Raw genomic sequence first — 13,879 nt, forward strand, 5'->3', positions numbered from 1 at the left:
GTGTAAATATATTATGAATTCATACTTTTTAAACCTTTTTTAATGTCACATGCATTGTACATGTAACGTTGGTGTTGACAGGTGGGTTCATTACCTCATGGTTTTCATGTCCAAGGAGGTCAGTAAGAACCTTCAGTACATGCTTGGCGTTCTCTGCACATTTCCTTTTCCCTGTAAAAAGACGGCCATCCAACACAGACACACACGTTTCAATTAAAGACATTTTCTTTTCCTACAATGTGAATAATGACTTTGTCTAGCCCGATAGTTTTCATTTTCTTTAAATGTCTTTCATTTTATTTGATTTAATTCCATCTCATCTGTGTGACATAATAAACACAAATAATATTGAATCAAAAACTCTATAAAAAGCTGACCCATGGGAACTGAGACAAAAATAACGCAAGTTCTGAGACCAAGGAAGATTATCCATAATTGTGCTGTATCTGCAGTAAAATGAACAAGACACACTCTATATATTGTGTACTATGCAAGAGGAAATAAATAAAAGGGAGAGTACACCGAAAAGCTGATTTTTGTATGGTATGCAAACACAAATTATAATGGCCTTTACTCAGCCCGTAATTAAATCCTCCAACAGGAACATTGTGTTAGACAGAGGCTCTTCGCTTCTTTAAAATAGATTACATTGATTTACATAGAAATCATTTAATATTAATAAGCTCAGATTGTCTGCCATTTTTTTCTTGGTTGCATCTTAAGAAACCCTTGAAAGAGAGGTGGCGAAAGCAGAGTGGTACTGCATGGGTATTTTTGTGCAACTCCCTTCAGGCTGTCTTCACACTTTTTTGCTTACCGGTAATTAAAAAATAAATTCAAATGTTGTAACAAAACAAATAATGGGTATTTTTTAAAAGCACAGTACTCTACTGTCCTAATGTGAAAATGTTTTGAATACTGATCTTAAATGGCTCCATCTCATACACATTGACTGTAATATGTGTCTCTGTTCGGTATCTACCAGTGGCTGGCCCTCACCTTTTGTTCGCAGACAAAGGTTCATGAGCAGAGCCGCCGAGTACTCCAGGGTGTAGTCACTTAAGCAGTCTGAATCCTGCAGCTCGTCCACCAGCCAGCCAATAAGATCGTCTGCTATCATTGCTGTCTGCTGGCTCCTCCTACCAAGAGGTGACAAAAAATGATGGATTAAAAAGCGACATGAACATACTTATTCATGTCCGACTTTTTAGAAAAATTCGAAAAATATATTTTTTAATTGATTGCTTTTTGTAGTTCCCAAAAGGCTGTGTTAAGACGGCTGGTGGTGACTGGTTAACCTGTGAAGAAACTGGAAAGCAAAGGTTAATAAAAAATCCGTTTCAGATGTACCTCAGGCTAAGTTTCTGCAGGGCAACAAGCACATTCTCTCTGGTCAGGGAGTCTTTTTCCTCTGTCCTGAGTGCCTCTGTCAGGAGTTTTAGAACAATGGGGATTTGGGAGAGGTAAACCCGACCTGTAAACATGTAAACAACATGGAATTAAGATCTGAAAGGCCTCACTGGCATTCGATAGCCAATTATTTGCAAATTAATCTTACCACAACCACTCACTATATAATACAAGTAAATTCATGCAAGCACAAAATGTCCTCCATAGTTAATGGCATGATGCTGCAGAAGATCATTAAAATAGTGGAAAGTTATAATGAAAGCCATTGAGGTCTTCTATGAATCAATTTCTCAGAATGCATCCAGTCATGTTACAAAGAAGTAAGGATTCTTAACCATATGTAATGGCAGTGGAGCACTTACCCTCTGCAATGGAAGCGAGCGCATTGATGAGACGAGCTGTGTATTGGCGGACAATCTCGTTCTTCGACCTCATTAAATGATGCAGGGTTTTCTATAAAAACAAACAAAGTACAGTAGTTTGAAATATTAGTTAGTGCTCTTAGATAGAAAGAGGAAGATTTCAACCCTTTAAAAAAAAGGATCAGTCAGGCTGGGTTGGTTCTTGAGACTCCTCAAACAATGTGCACGTTTATGTATTTGACAGCTGGAGGCAGATTTGGAAAATGATAGGTAAGCTTGCATTTAGGAATCAATTGAGTGGCACATACTTAACACAGTCATGATAATGATTGATATGTTCACTGAACGCCGACATGTTTGTAAAGTAGTACATGTAGGTTATATTTTTTATTACAGCTATTTTGTGAGTTTTAATTTGAGAAATAATGCTTACCAAGCCAGCCACTATTCTAGCTGCCTGTATCAAATCTGTGAGTCAAAGTGTCCTTCTTAGTTTGCCAACTAATTAACTTTTGTTCACATAGTTGTGTGATTTGTATTCACTATCATTACAAATATGTACAGTAAGTCCGATTCCAATTTCAAAGTTTCACAATTGGTTCCAGTAAAAACCTTGAGTGGAAAACCTTTTTTTAAAGAAGCACAAGTATCCTTGCCGGCCAATTGTGTTACCTCTGACATATACTCTGTCTGTCTGTATTCTGTATGTACATATGTGTTTAGTCTGTGGACTGCTGAATTGAATTGTCCTCCGGGATAAATAAAGTTGTTTGAAATTGAACTTTGAAGTGTGTGGTAAAGGTAGAATATCCTTTACACAACAGTGAACTGAATGAGGTATGATTTCAGTATTCCTAGAACTGCTGCTGGTCCACAAGCAGACAATCACACCAGCCTGCTCTCTAAAGCAGGGCCATTTGGCAGTATTGTTTGTGATTTGATTACAAGGAATTGACACAGCCTATCAATGACTATTGTTGTGTCTATCTATGATGAATGGTGCAATTTAGAGGTGGCTTGGATAACCATTGTTAAAAAACAGGATAATTCACTCTCTGTAAGCAATATATGCAGCTATTCTTTTTCCAGCACTGGCCGTTTGTTCAATTAAACTGGGGATTTGCTCAAGAGAATGATTCTCAACCAGAGGCTGAGCAGTTTGTGCAGTTTGTCTTTACTATAGTATAAAATAAAATTTTCTTCACCCACTTTTCAGCATTAAGTCAATGGCAGGTGAGAAACACACCTGTGTGCACCAGGCAAAGGTGCCAATGAAATACAAGTTTGGGAAAACAAAATCAATGTCATTGGTGTAGCTATTTTTTATAGGCTAAAAACACAGCGCAATACATTCAATGCTGCAGTCCTATGGTCCCACCTGTTTCGTGCCATATCGCTCCAGCAGATCGTTACTGATAAAGGCCTGAAGCACTGTGTCTCTCTGTTCACCAGCGAGGGAGCGTGTCAGTCTCTAAAAAAACAAAACATGAGGGAGTGTCGTCATGCAAAGTGAGTTTTGATGGTTCTCGCCTCTCTTTCATGCTTACAAACTAATGTCACCATGAGAGCATACATACTGTATGTTCACAAAGAATAACTTGCATCACTTTTTTAGCCATACAAAAAATCAACATACCAACTTAACACTTACAACACACAATTTGCACTGTATAGCACACTATACTTTCTTTGGAATGTTAATCATGGCTAAAGTAACAACCAACGGTACAGTCTTAATGGAGGTTGTATCCTAAAGTTTAGCTCTGAATACGAGTGACCCACAAAATGATTCACTTAAGGATTATGAATATTTTGGATTTCAGCACTTGTGATTCTATTTTCCTACTTGAAAAACCCTCAAAACTGGACACTCATTCCCAACTCAGCTTTCAAAGACTCTATCTTGGACACTGTGTATTTCATGTGAATGCTACACATCTCTGTTGCTGTTCTATTTGCTATGCTGCTGTTGTGAGTGTAGTGTATAAGGAGTTGTTGTACATGTGAGGCAAGGCAAGGCAAGGCAAGGCAAGGCAAGGCAAGGCAAGGCAAGGCAAGGCAAGGCAAGGCAAGGCAAGGCAAGGCAAGGCAAGGCAAGGCAAGGCAAGGCAAGGCAAGGCAAGGCAAGGCAAGGCAAGGCAAGGCAAGGCAAGGCAAGGCAAGTTTATTTATATAGCACAATTCAAACACAAGGCCACTCAAAGTGCTTTACAGGGGCAAGATTAAAATACATAAAACACATTAGAACTCTATTTTGAATTTGTTTTCGTGTTTTTTTCTTTTCTTTTATGTATATTCTATGCAATGTAAAGCGTCTTTGAGTGACCTCCAAAAAACGCTATATAAAACCTATCAATTATTATTATTATTATTATTAGAAGACATTTAAAAGCGAATGAAAAGAAGTAAAACATTTAAATTAAATTAAAAGTACAGGTTAAAATGGAAACAGAAAAGTCTTCAGACTCGATTTAAAAGAACTGAGGGTTGCAGCAGACCTCAAGTTTTCTGGGAGTTTGTTCCAGATATTTGGTGCATAAAAACTAAAAGCTGCTTCTCCTCGTTTAGTCCTAACTCTTGGGACTGTAAGTAAACCTGTCCCAGACGACCTAAGGGCTCTGGACGGTTCATAACGTATCAGCAGATCAGTAATGTATTTTGGCGCTAAACCATTTAGTGCTTTATAAACCAACATCAGTATTTTGAAATCAATTCTTTGAGTGACAGGAAGCCAGTGTAAAGACCTCAGAACTGGGGTAATGTGATCCACTTTTTTGCTCCTAGTGAGGACTCGAGCAGCAGCGTTCTGAATTAGCTGAAGCTGTCTGATAGATTTTTTTGGAAGGCCTGCAAGGACACTGTTACAGTAGTCAAGTCTACTAAAGATAAATGCATGGACAAGTTTTTCTAAATCTTGCTGAGACATAAGTCCTTTAATTCTTGATATGTTTTTAAGGTGGGTGGTAGTATGCTGACTTATTAATTGATTTAATGTGTTTCTTGAAATTCAAGTCGGAGTCTATGACAACACCAAGATTTCTGGCTTAGTGTTGTCATAGACTCCGACTTGAATTTAAGGTAAATAAAGGTAAAATAAATCAAATTGAATAAAACTTGTTTTCACCCTGATCAGGGCCTAACATGTTGCTACACATGTAAGACTAACCTTTCATAAACCCTGGATGGCAGACAATTGATTCTAGCCAAACAGTGACAAAGCGCAAATTAAAATAAAGCAGATTTATTTTTTGTGTATTAACAGTTTTAGGTTAGTAGATGAATTAAACAGCAGCAGAAAAAAAGTCTGAGACTATTATGAAAAAAGTATTATGAATAAATTGTCATTAAGAATATGAATAGTCACCCAGCGCAGCGCTTGAAGCAGCAGGGACCTGAGTCGGTCTGGGCCTTCACACAGGTCTTTCTTCAGCTTCTCATAGTCTAGAGAGGGTAGCATTGGCACCTCCTTGGCTTTCCTGGAGATTGATTTTAAGAAAAGACCTGTCAGACATGTTTTGTATTTCACTTATTAAACTGTACAGATAAGCAGAAAAACTCTTCAAAATGAAAACTTACTGTGGTGCAATGGATGCTCGTAGCATCGATGAAGCCTATAACAGCAGAGAGCACAATTTACAAAAGGTAGACAAAGAGGAGCAGGGTACATTTATTTGTAGAACTTTTGTCAACCTTACTATCTGGTCCCACCACTTACCCTGTAGGGTTCTTCTCCATATAAAACAATTAAGTTACAGTAGCTACTGTCTAAATAAGTAATTGGTAGGGTTTTATGGTGGACATGCATACATCATGCTTGTGTGGTACATGCCGATTTCCCAGGACATACGCTATAGTACTTGACATCGCCCATGCGGTCAGTGACAAAGTAGGCTAAACTAAAAAAGTACCAGAGAGGGCAGGTTAGTGTGAAAGTGCCATCCCTTCATGCATTACACCTCAGTGTGTGTGTTCTGGCCTGCATGTTGATTTTTAAGAAAGGAAAGGAAATGGAGGCTTCTGAACAGAATGCTGTTATATTATGGTGGTGTTGGTGTGGGAATATGAAGAAAGGGTGAAATAACTAGTTATTAGTGTTTTCTGCTATTCAAAAGGGGTTTTGAGCCCTGTAATTCAACCTAAAGCCTGGGCGGTTAGGCCTAATGTGGGAGCAGTGTGTAAGGTCAAGGGAGTGATCCGTCTCGTCTGCTGTATCGGGTGGTCTGGTCACATTTTTGCTTTGGTGTGCAGCAGGTAAAACGAAGTGGAGAAGAACATTGATACTCAGACTCCTAAACATTCCAGCTGCCCCAAAGAAGGCTGAACGGCATGAAGGGGGCATGTTTTCCCCTGAGACACGGGGCCATATTAAAGCCTCTGTAAACCCAAATCCACAAATGTAACAATGTAATTTGGGGAATTAGTTGCCTAATAATAAGCATCTGAAAAGAGTAAAGGATTTTTGTCGATCCAAATAAAATATATTGTCATTGATAAAGTTCACAGAAATTCGGCCTAGATGAGGAGGGCTGGCAATGCGTTGGTTCCTATGAGACATTAAGTATTTTGAACCAATCACGGCAGTTCTCTGCTAGAACATTCTATTGAAATTCCATGACTAAGTCACTGTTGCCATGGTCTAGACAGTAAAAAAGCATGTTTTCTTTATCAGCATTTTAGTTTCATAATATTTATTAACATTTACTTTCAATTAGATTTTTTTGTAAAAGCTTATTGAGAAACCCAACTTTGAAAACATATATTGATTTTTACTATTTTAGACCAGATTTCCAGTGAAATTAAAGGAATGATAATTTAACGGATAGCTACTTATTAACAAATGCCGTCTATTGCAAAGAAAGTATCCCGATTTTCTATCCAATCAGGAGAGAGAACGCTACAAACCGTCACTCGTCTCACTCATATATACTATATACACTCCATGGTCTCACTGCCGGTGCACGCCAGAGCAACAGATGAGTGAATGTGTATGCGCCTACAATGGCGGAGCAGGTAAAAATCCTTCCCAATGTCTGTTTTGATGTTTTTTATCATGTTTTTTCCGGTTTTATCACACTTATGGATCCGAGATGATGCTAGATAACTTGCTGCTTGAAGACCGCAATGCATTAATGTGGTGACGTAGGGGCTAGCGAGGGGACTGCTAACTGCAGTAACTGACAGGAAGTTAGCTAAAAGAACCATTCCGCTTACAGCTCCTTTAATGCCAGGACACACCGGTCCGACTACCGACCGTCGCCCGAAAATGTTGCGGCCAAAAAAGTGCCAAGAACACACCGAACCGCCTAGTGACTTTCCGTATGCTCTGCGCTTGCGCGGGACGTAATGTCTCCATGACAACAGGCGGCGCTAATCTGTATTGTGGCCCAAAAAAATACGGAAGCCGGAAATGATGAGACAGCCGTTTGGAGTAATTTTTGTCAGCAACCGCAAACAGCGACGGTCTATCCTCTACCATGCTGATAAATTGTTCCTTGATTTCTTCGGTCCTCATGATCCCAAGTATTAAATATCAAGCCAACGAAATGATGCCAAACAATGTGTTGAGACTAGTGTTACGACATTGCCTGCGCGTCACTGCTGTTTGTGCTACCCGCCTCACTTCCGGGCTTCACTGATTCGCTAGCCCTCCACCAATCAAATTGCTCCGACTGTAAGACTGCCCGACGCCGATTGAACATGTTGAATCAGCTGAAAAGAAGCCCGATGACATCTACGACGGCCGACGTCACCGAACACACCAAACAGATTTGTGTCCCCGCCCCCTCCAGACTCTCTGACCATGTCCGATGGCCGATTATCGGGCCGGTGTGTCCTGGCCTTTAGAACAGAAAACAGACAGCCAATAAGGAGTGTTTCGAGGAGGAACAATGACTGCGACCTTGGAAGACAAATGGATGAAAAAGAAAGACTCCCTCTTGTTTGGCTTAACAAGTGATCTGACAAAGAAGGTAATTGTTATGGATAAAAAAGGTCAAGCATCCCTTTAAACTGGGACAATCTAGTAGTAACCAGAGGAAAAAAGGCAGGGAATATAGACTGAGTACAAAAGCAGGCCAAGAAAAGGATATCTGTAGTAAAGGGGGGAGGGAGACATAGGGACAAGGAGAGGAGGAGGAGGACGAGACATGGCGAAGCACAAGCAAGGTAGATGATAATTGGGGACCTGAGCGATGACAAGAAGTACACATGAAAAGATGGAAAACTTACATAGCCATCATCATAGGGACTCATAGAGTAATATCCCTTTGTGGACAAAAGCATCACACACGCAAACAAACAAACAAACAAAAAACACATAGGAAGAAGTTGTTCAGTTTAAAACAGAAGGAAACAAGATTTCACAAACCAGAGTTCAACAACACAACGAAGACCACTGACAGCAAGCGTGATCGTGAAAGTTTCAGTGTGTACAGTTTTGTTGTAGTTTAGAATTGTTTTACGTTCTGTTTTTAATTTTCTCTATCATGCAACAACGAAACAGGATTTCTGTTTTTGGCCACTTGTTTGTTGTTTAATTTGAATTTGAGAATCTATTCTACCAACTACTTTGTAGTCAACCATACCCTAGCACCTTATTTTTTTCATACTATTATTATTTTATTTTTTTAAATTTACTTTCGAAAGTGGTTGATAAACTTCAGATCCTATGAGAGCCACTGTGATGGGGACTGGTGTTCCAAATTGTTTGTTTACGGCGTGCCATGAGTGTAGGGCTGGGCGGTTTGACCTCAGATCAATATCCTGATTAATTGATTTTACCTCGATTATGATGAATGAATATTGATTTTTTTCCCCCCGCCTCATAGTTGACTGACAAGGTTGTACTGTAAATATGCTCAACTATGAAAGCTTTGTATCTAATTAAAAAGTAAATACTTTGTGATTTAAAAATAATAATCAAATCTAATAAATAATCTTAAATATTGCCATTTGAAAAGGAGAACGTAACTTGAATCTCTTGTAAACAAATATTAAATTGAAATGTCATGTAAAAAAAGTCAATAAATCACTGCTGATTAAGAGTAAAAAAAGAGGGGCTAGGACAGGTCCCAAATCAAAATAAGTGACTTGACATGCAAGTTTAAATCGATTACAGGGTCTGAATGTTGATTTCGAGGAATTTTCGATGAATTGCCCAACCCTACATGCGTGTTTACTTTTCAACAAGCCTTCCTTTTGTGTGCTATGATGCAAAACCAGGATCCAGTCCCTTATTTCCAGGATGCAAACTGCAGGACCATTATAAGGCTTAGAGATTGCAGCAAGGCATGCAAAGGGGCACTAGACTGAATACGAACCATCCTTTATAAAACATCACAAAGTCCTCTTCAAACACAATTTCCACCTGATTTAGACCTGTGATGCAGACGCCCTGAGAGCTGTTTTCTCTGCTAGTGTTCATGAGTCAGACTACTGTCAACAGTCACACTATGAGACATTGCAATACTTGCATTGAAATCAGCCTTGAGGCCTGGTGTTTTGCTATTACTTCTACCTTGTAGGTGTGGAGGAGAAAAGAGGGAGAAGAGAGGGGTCTGTGTGCTCTGACTCACAGTGCCGGGTCTGGTGAAGTCGGTGCTCTGCACCACACTCTGCCTCATCTGGCTGCTGAACAGGCGAACACACACACTCTGCAGGTACTCAGGGGAGATCTGTAAACAAAACGTTTTTAAAACACATCACCGGCCCCTTAAGCTTTAAGATGCTGTGTGTGGAAAGAGGGACGAAGAACAGCTTAATTAAACCACTCATTGGGCTGCTCTCTCTGTGCCCATATATGTAGTTTGTGCCTGTGGCCTATGTGTTGTGTGCATGTTAGTTTGCCCCACAATCAAGTGGTCTACCATTTTCCCACTGACGGTGGCCTCCAATGAGTCGACCAGCTCAGCAGTGATTCCAATCAGGTTGTGGTAGTCGGCCTGCATCTTGTTGAACCTCCGCACATAGCTAGCGATGCGCCGGTCTGATTCAACCAGTTGGAGCTCTAACTGTTGTATGGCCTCTGTGCAGTCACACAGACACACACAGATGAAGGTTGGAGGAGACAAACATAAACAAATGAAAAACATTCATATCGGGAGTGATACAGTCTGAAAGTCAATATTTCTTGCAACACTGACATAATTTATCCTTATCATAATTATTTGGCAAAGCTTCCTATCCTTGCTTCTGTTCCTATCAAATATTATATTCTGTCAAACAAGCAACTGACAGTTTTAGTATAGACAAATAAGTAAACAAATTGTCATACGAATGACACCAATCATCTAGGTGATGTGAATGATAACATTTTTTTTAATGATTTGTAAAAGTGTTATCTGGAGTAATTTCCATCACTCTTAAGCAATTGGCAGGTGCGATTAGAATTGGCAGGTGCGGGAAGATTTTTTTTTCATTTCCAGGATGAGGATTCGAAAGTGAAGGGAGTAGAGGTAGTCTGCAGTTGATGTCGGTTTTTGCAGAAATACCTTTGCTACTTTTTGCAAAAGTTAGCTTATTTGAGTGGGGCTTTTTACCTTTCGTACTCCTTCCTCCCTCCTTCTGCATGATGCTGGTTAAAGAAGACACACTATGACTCAATTGAACACAGATAAAAAGTTTCTACCAACTTTGTTTGGACATAAAATGTTATCTGCCAGACCCATTTACACACAATTAAAAACACATGTAAAGATAAAGAAGTCTTGCGTTGGTTTGAAATAGAAGATTAAACAAAGACAAAGTATGTTACACATCCTGTTTGAAGCGGGTAACATCCTTCCAGCAAACATTTGCTTAGGATCAAGATAAACTATTTAAATGTATAATGAGACCTACATGTTGATAATGGATCAATATGGGTTTGTCCTGATGTAGGGAAAACATTTGTTCGTTAAACGTAGCGTGGGATAGCAGAGCTGGTTTTACATGCACTCATGCATGGTGGATGAGTATGTTCGGTGAATTGCTAAGAGCACTTCCTGTTGAAGTGTTTTCCCATTCATCATGTATTGGACAAACTCTCTCCTTTATGTCTTATTTCTGTACAGACTAGACAGATGTTCTCAGAACAACCCTCCAGATGATAGTGTCTATGATAATCTGTTTGCTTTGCTCATCAGGCAGCCAGGAAAGGTTTTAGTCCCATGCGGGAGGAAGTCGATCCAGTAAACACTTTTTGTTACCCTCACTTGCCCTTCTACTCTGAAGGATACTCTGCCATACACAGACACAGCCATCAATAAATGCAAATCAGAAAGGGTTATTGTTACTTGTTATTTGTTTAAAGGAAGTGAATCTACCAACGGTCTAGGGCAACAGTCTGACTGATAACGAATCCTTTACCAACATAATAGCTTTTTTATTTGAGATTAATATGTGCAGCTCAAACAGGAGAGAGAAAAAAAGCTATTTACTTGCCTGTGTTAAATCCCTGAGTTGTTTTGTTATATTTTGCCCCACAGGCTCATTTATTATTCTAAATCCATTTTCTAGGGAGATGTGTCACCCTTTGATGAGCCTACACAACTGCTACGTAATGCTATGCCGTTTTGTAAGTGAGGGCTGTCAGGTGTTGTATTAGGACAGTTAACCAATAGCAATTTAGTAGGTTACCACTGCAAAATATGCAGTATGGCAGAGTACGGAGTTGAACCACGTACAGGTCAGCATGTCATAATAAAGGATACATATAAATTCAGCAGTCTTGGGGTGTTTGATGGCCTCAGTTTCACCGACAGAAACTGCTCAAGCTTATCCCTCAGCTGTGGTATCCAGGAATCCTAAATATAGATAATGTGGGTTGGATGAATTTGTAATAAATCATTTGTAAGGTTTCATTGGTTAATAATGTTGCATTTGCAATAACTACTTGGCAATAATAACAAATGTTATGTCCCGTATTTGTCTGAGCACCTGGAAAAGGTCTTTGAAGGAGGGGTGGACAGTGGGGTTAGGGACGAAGGGCAAGGCATAGTAAGGCAGAAACTTTGAAGTCTGGCTCAGTGCTGCTCCCCGAGTCTCCAGGTAGAGCTTGAAGTGGGAAATCCTCTCCTCAAACTCAGCTCGGTCCTGGAGACAAACAACAACATCATAAACAGCCCCCTGAGAAAAAGCCTGTAGCACAGCTTAGTGGACATTTTGAGAAATAGCACATGATGATTAAGCTACAGGGCACAGTGTTGGAAGACATAGTTGGATGCCGATACTCCAAAAAGAAAAATTAATGCTCTTAGAAACAAGAAAACAAATTAATAAAATACTGTACATACATGTCTACTGGGGTGCCTCCTCAGTGGGTAGATGGAGAAGTGGATGTGAAGATAGAACTCCAGGCTCTGGGCCTCAGTATCTGTGTCTTTTATCTCAGAGGGAATGTTGTCTGTCCACAGCTCAAAGAACACTTTGTGGTCTCCATCATCAAAAGAGCTAAGGAGGTCTTTCTATAAAAAAATCAAAGTTTAAGAAGTGTGGGTCGGGGGAATGACAAGAGATTTTAGGAGATGTGTCATCCAGCAGAAAGAAGAATTTGCTAGTTTTTATGATGATCATCATTTTATTTACATATTATTAATGCACAATAACATAGAGCACCAACCAATATAATGTATATTACCATATAATATTCAAACAAATTACTTAAAGAGAGTGAGTTTTCCAGTCTCTAGAACATCCAGATCGGTTGCTTAAGTTATTTAGACCATAAAGCGAGCTCTTGGGTTACATAATACCAAAAACTGCAAGGTAAATATTAGCAATATGTGCATGAATATTTTAGATTTTTCATTATTCTTTATGCCCATCCATAGCTGCCACCCTGCCATTCAAACGAACCCGGAAGGGGAAACTGTAATGAGAATTGTATCATTTACCTGAATGACACGTGTCTTAACATCTCTGAGAGTGCTTCCTTGAGGCTTTGAGACGAGCTTGCCTTTGCTTTTGCATTCCTTGTCGAGACTGTGGACAGTTTGTTCAAAGTCCCCAAATTTAAGATACTACAAAAAAAACAAGCACAAGTACCATTATGGAGCAGGTTGTGGAAGTCATCCAAGTTGCCAAATTGCAGCTGCACAACTCTTGTCTTTACAAATCTCAGTATATAATGTGATGCTATATAAAAAATGGATTGAAGAAAAGTCCTACTTCTTGCTTAATTGAATTATACTGGGTACTGCTCAGTGTGCATTCTCAAAATTGTATTTGTTACCTCCTTGACCATCCCAAGAAGATCGGCTTCAGTTGCCAAGACGTCCCCCATCTTGGCGGCCTCCCTGGAACTCATGTGAGTACCCAAAACCTTTATAACATATGTTGACAGCAAAGACGTCTGCTCTCATAAGAAAACGTTTGTATTTCCAGGAAGCATCCTGCAGTGCCTGCAAGGAATGGACAATAAATGGCACTGTTAAATAAATAGTGATATAGGAAAAGTAGGCTAGCATACATAACTGTATATAAAAGAGGTAGCACCAAAATAACTTCATTACAAGTGTAATGCTTTTCTTAAATGCAATGGATTTTAGAATATTTGTGATTCGGGAATGTACTACGATGTAATATTATTGTTCAACCAAATAAAAAGATACAGCCTTTTTCTCGTCTTTTATCTGTCAACTTCAGTAACATATTATGCAAAAAGAAATTGGCAGGCTAGTACTAGCTGGCATGCTAATCAGTTATCATGGTTTTGACGTTAAAGAGAGCATCTACACATAATTTTCACCTCATTTTACATCACTTACTTGATGACGTTAGGCGTTTAACGCTGTAAATGTGTTCATCCGCAGCTGAAACTCAAACAATCCATTTTCGGCGTGGACTAATGAGATTTACTTAAACTGATACCCTTCAGCTAACGTTAGCCATTAGCTAGCAACCGTACACAAATAGGACGCTAAGACACCTAGCAACCAACGGGTTGGGAAATGCAGGCTGGAAAGCAGAGGCAAATGTCGTAAACAGTGAAAACATAAGATTGTCTATGGTTGTGACCATTATTCGTGAAACTATCTGGTTCCACTTTTTTAAATATTATTTAGCAAGTGAGTCTTGTAAAATACATTTCAAAAGTTTGTAACTGCGTGACAGCTCGTTAGTTAGTACAA

The 13,879-nt window shown here is 39.4% G+C and overlaps 1 protein-coding gene across 3 annotated transcripts in view; it reads right to left on the minus strand.

Moving 5' to 3' along the window:
- armc9 (armadillo repeat containing 9) overlaps positions 1–13,638 on the minus strand; it is a 28,353-nt gene extending 14,715 nt beyond the window's left edge. For 2 of the 3 annotated variants that reach the window (XM_080033144.1, XM_080033145.1), the window contains exons 1-17: positions 13,517–13,638; positions 12,982–13,150; positions 12,644–12,769; positions 12,044–12,214; positions 11,688–11,843; positions 11,462–11,554; positions 10,310–10,334; positions 9,638–9,795; positions 9,347–9,445; positions 8,001–8,036; positions 5,349–5,383; positions 5,137–5,248; positions 3,151–3,243; positions 1,773–1,863; positions 1,351–1,474; positions 1,000–1,139; positions 95–171 (exon numbers count right to left, since the gene is read on the minus strand). In XM_080033144.1, the coding sequence (XP_079889270.1) occupies positions 95–171; positions 1,000–1,139; positions 1,351–1,474; positions 1,773–1,863; positions 3,151–3,243; positions 5,137–5,248; positions 5,349–5,383; positions 8,001–8,036; positions 9,347–9,445; positions 9,638–9,795; positions 10,310–10,334; positions 11,462–11,554; positions 11,688–11,843; positions 12,044–12,214; positions 12,644–12,769; positions 12,982–13,056 (1,611 nt within the window). In that variant the 5' untranslated portion in view covers positions 13,057–13,150; positions 13,517–13,638. The remainder of the gene's footprint in view (positions 1–94; positions 172–999; positions 1,140–1,350; positions 1,475–1,772; positions 1,864–3,150; positions 3,244–5,136; positions 5,249–5,348; positions 5,384–8,000; positions 8,037–9,346; positions 9,446–9,637; positions 9,796–10,309; positions 10,335–11,461; positions 11,555–11,687; positions 11,844–12,043; positions 12,215–12,643; positions 12,770–12,981; positions 13,151–13,516) is intronic. The other variant, XM_080033146.1, reaches the window with a different exon arrangement.
- Positions 13,639–13,879: the final 241 nt, after the last annotated feature.

The sequence above is a fragment of the Ammodytes marinus genome, assembly GCF_949987685.1.
Source record: "Ammodytes marinus genome assembly, chromosome: 8".
NCBI classification, from domain to species: Eukaryota; Metazoa; Chordata; class Actinopteri; order Uranoscopiformes; family Ammodytidae; genus Ammodytes; species Ammodytes marinus.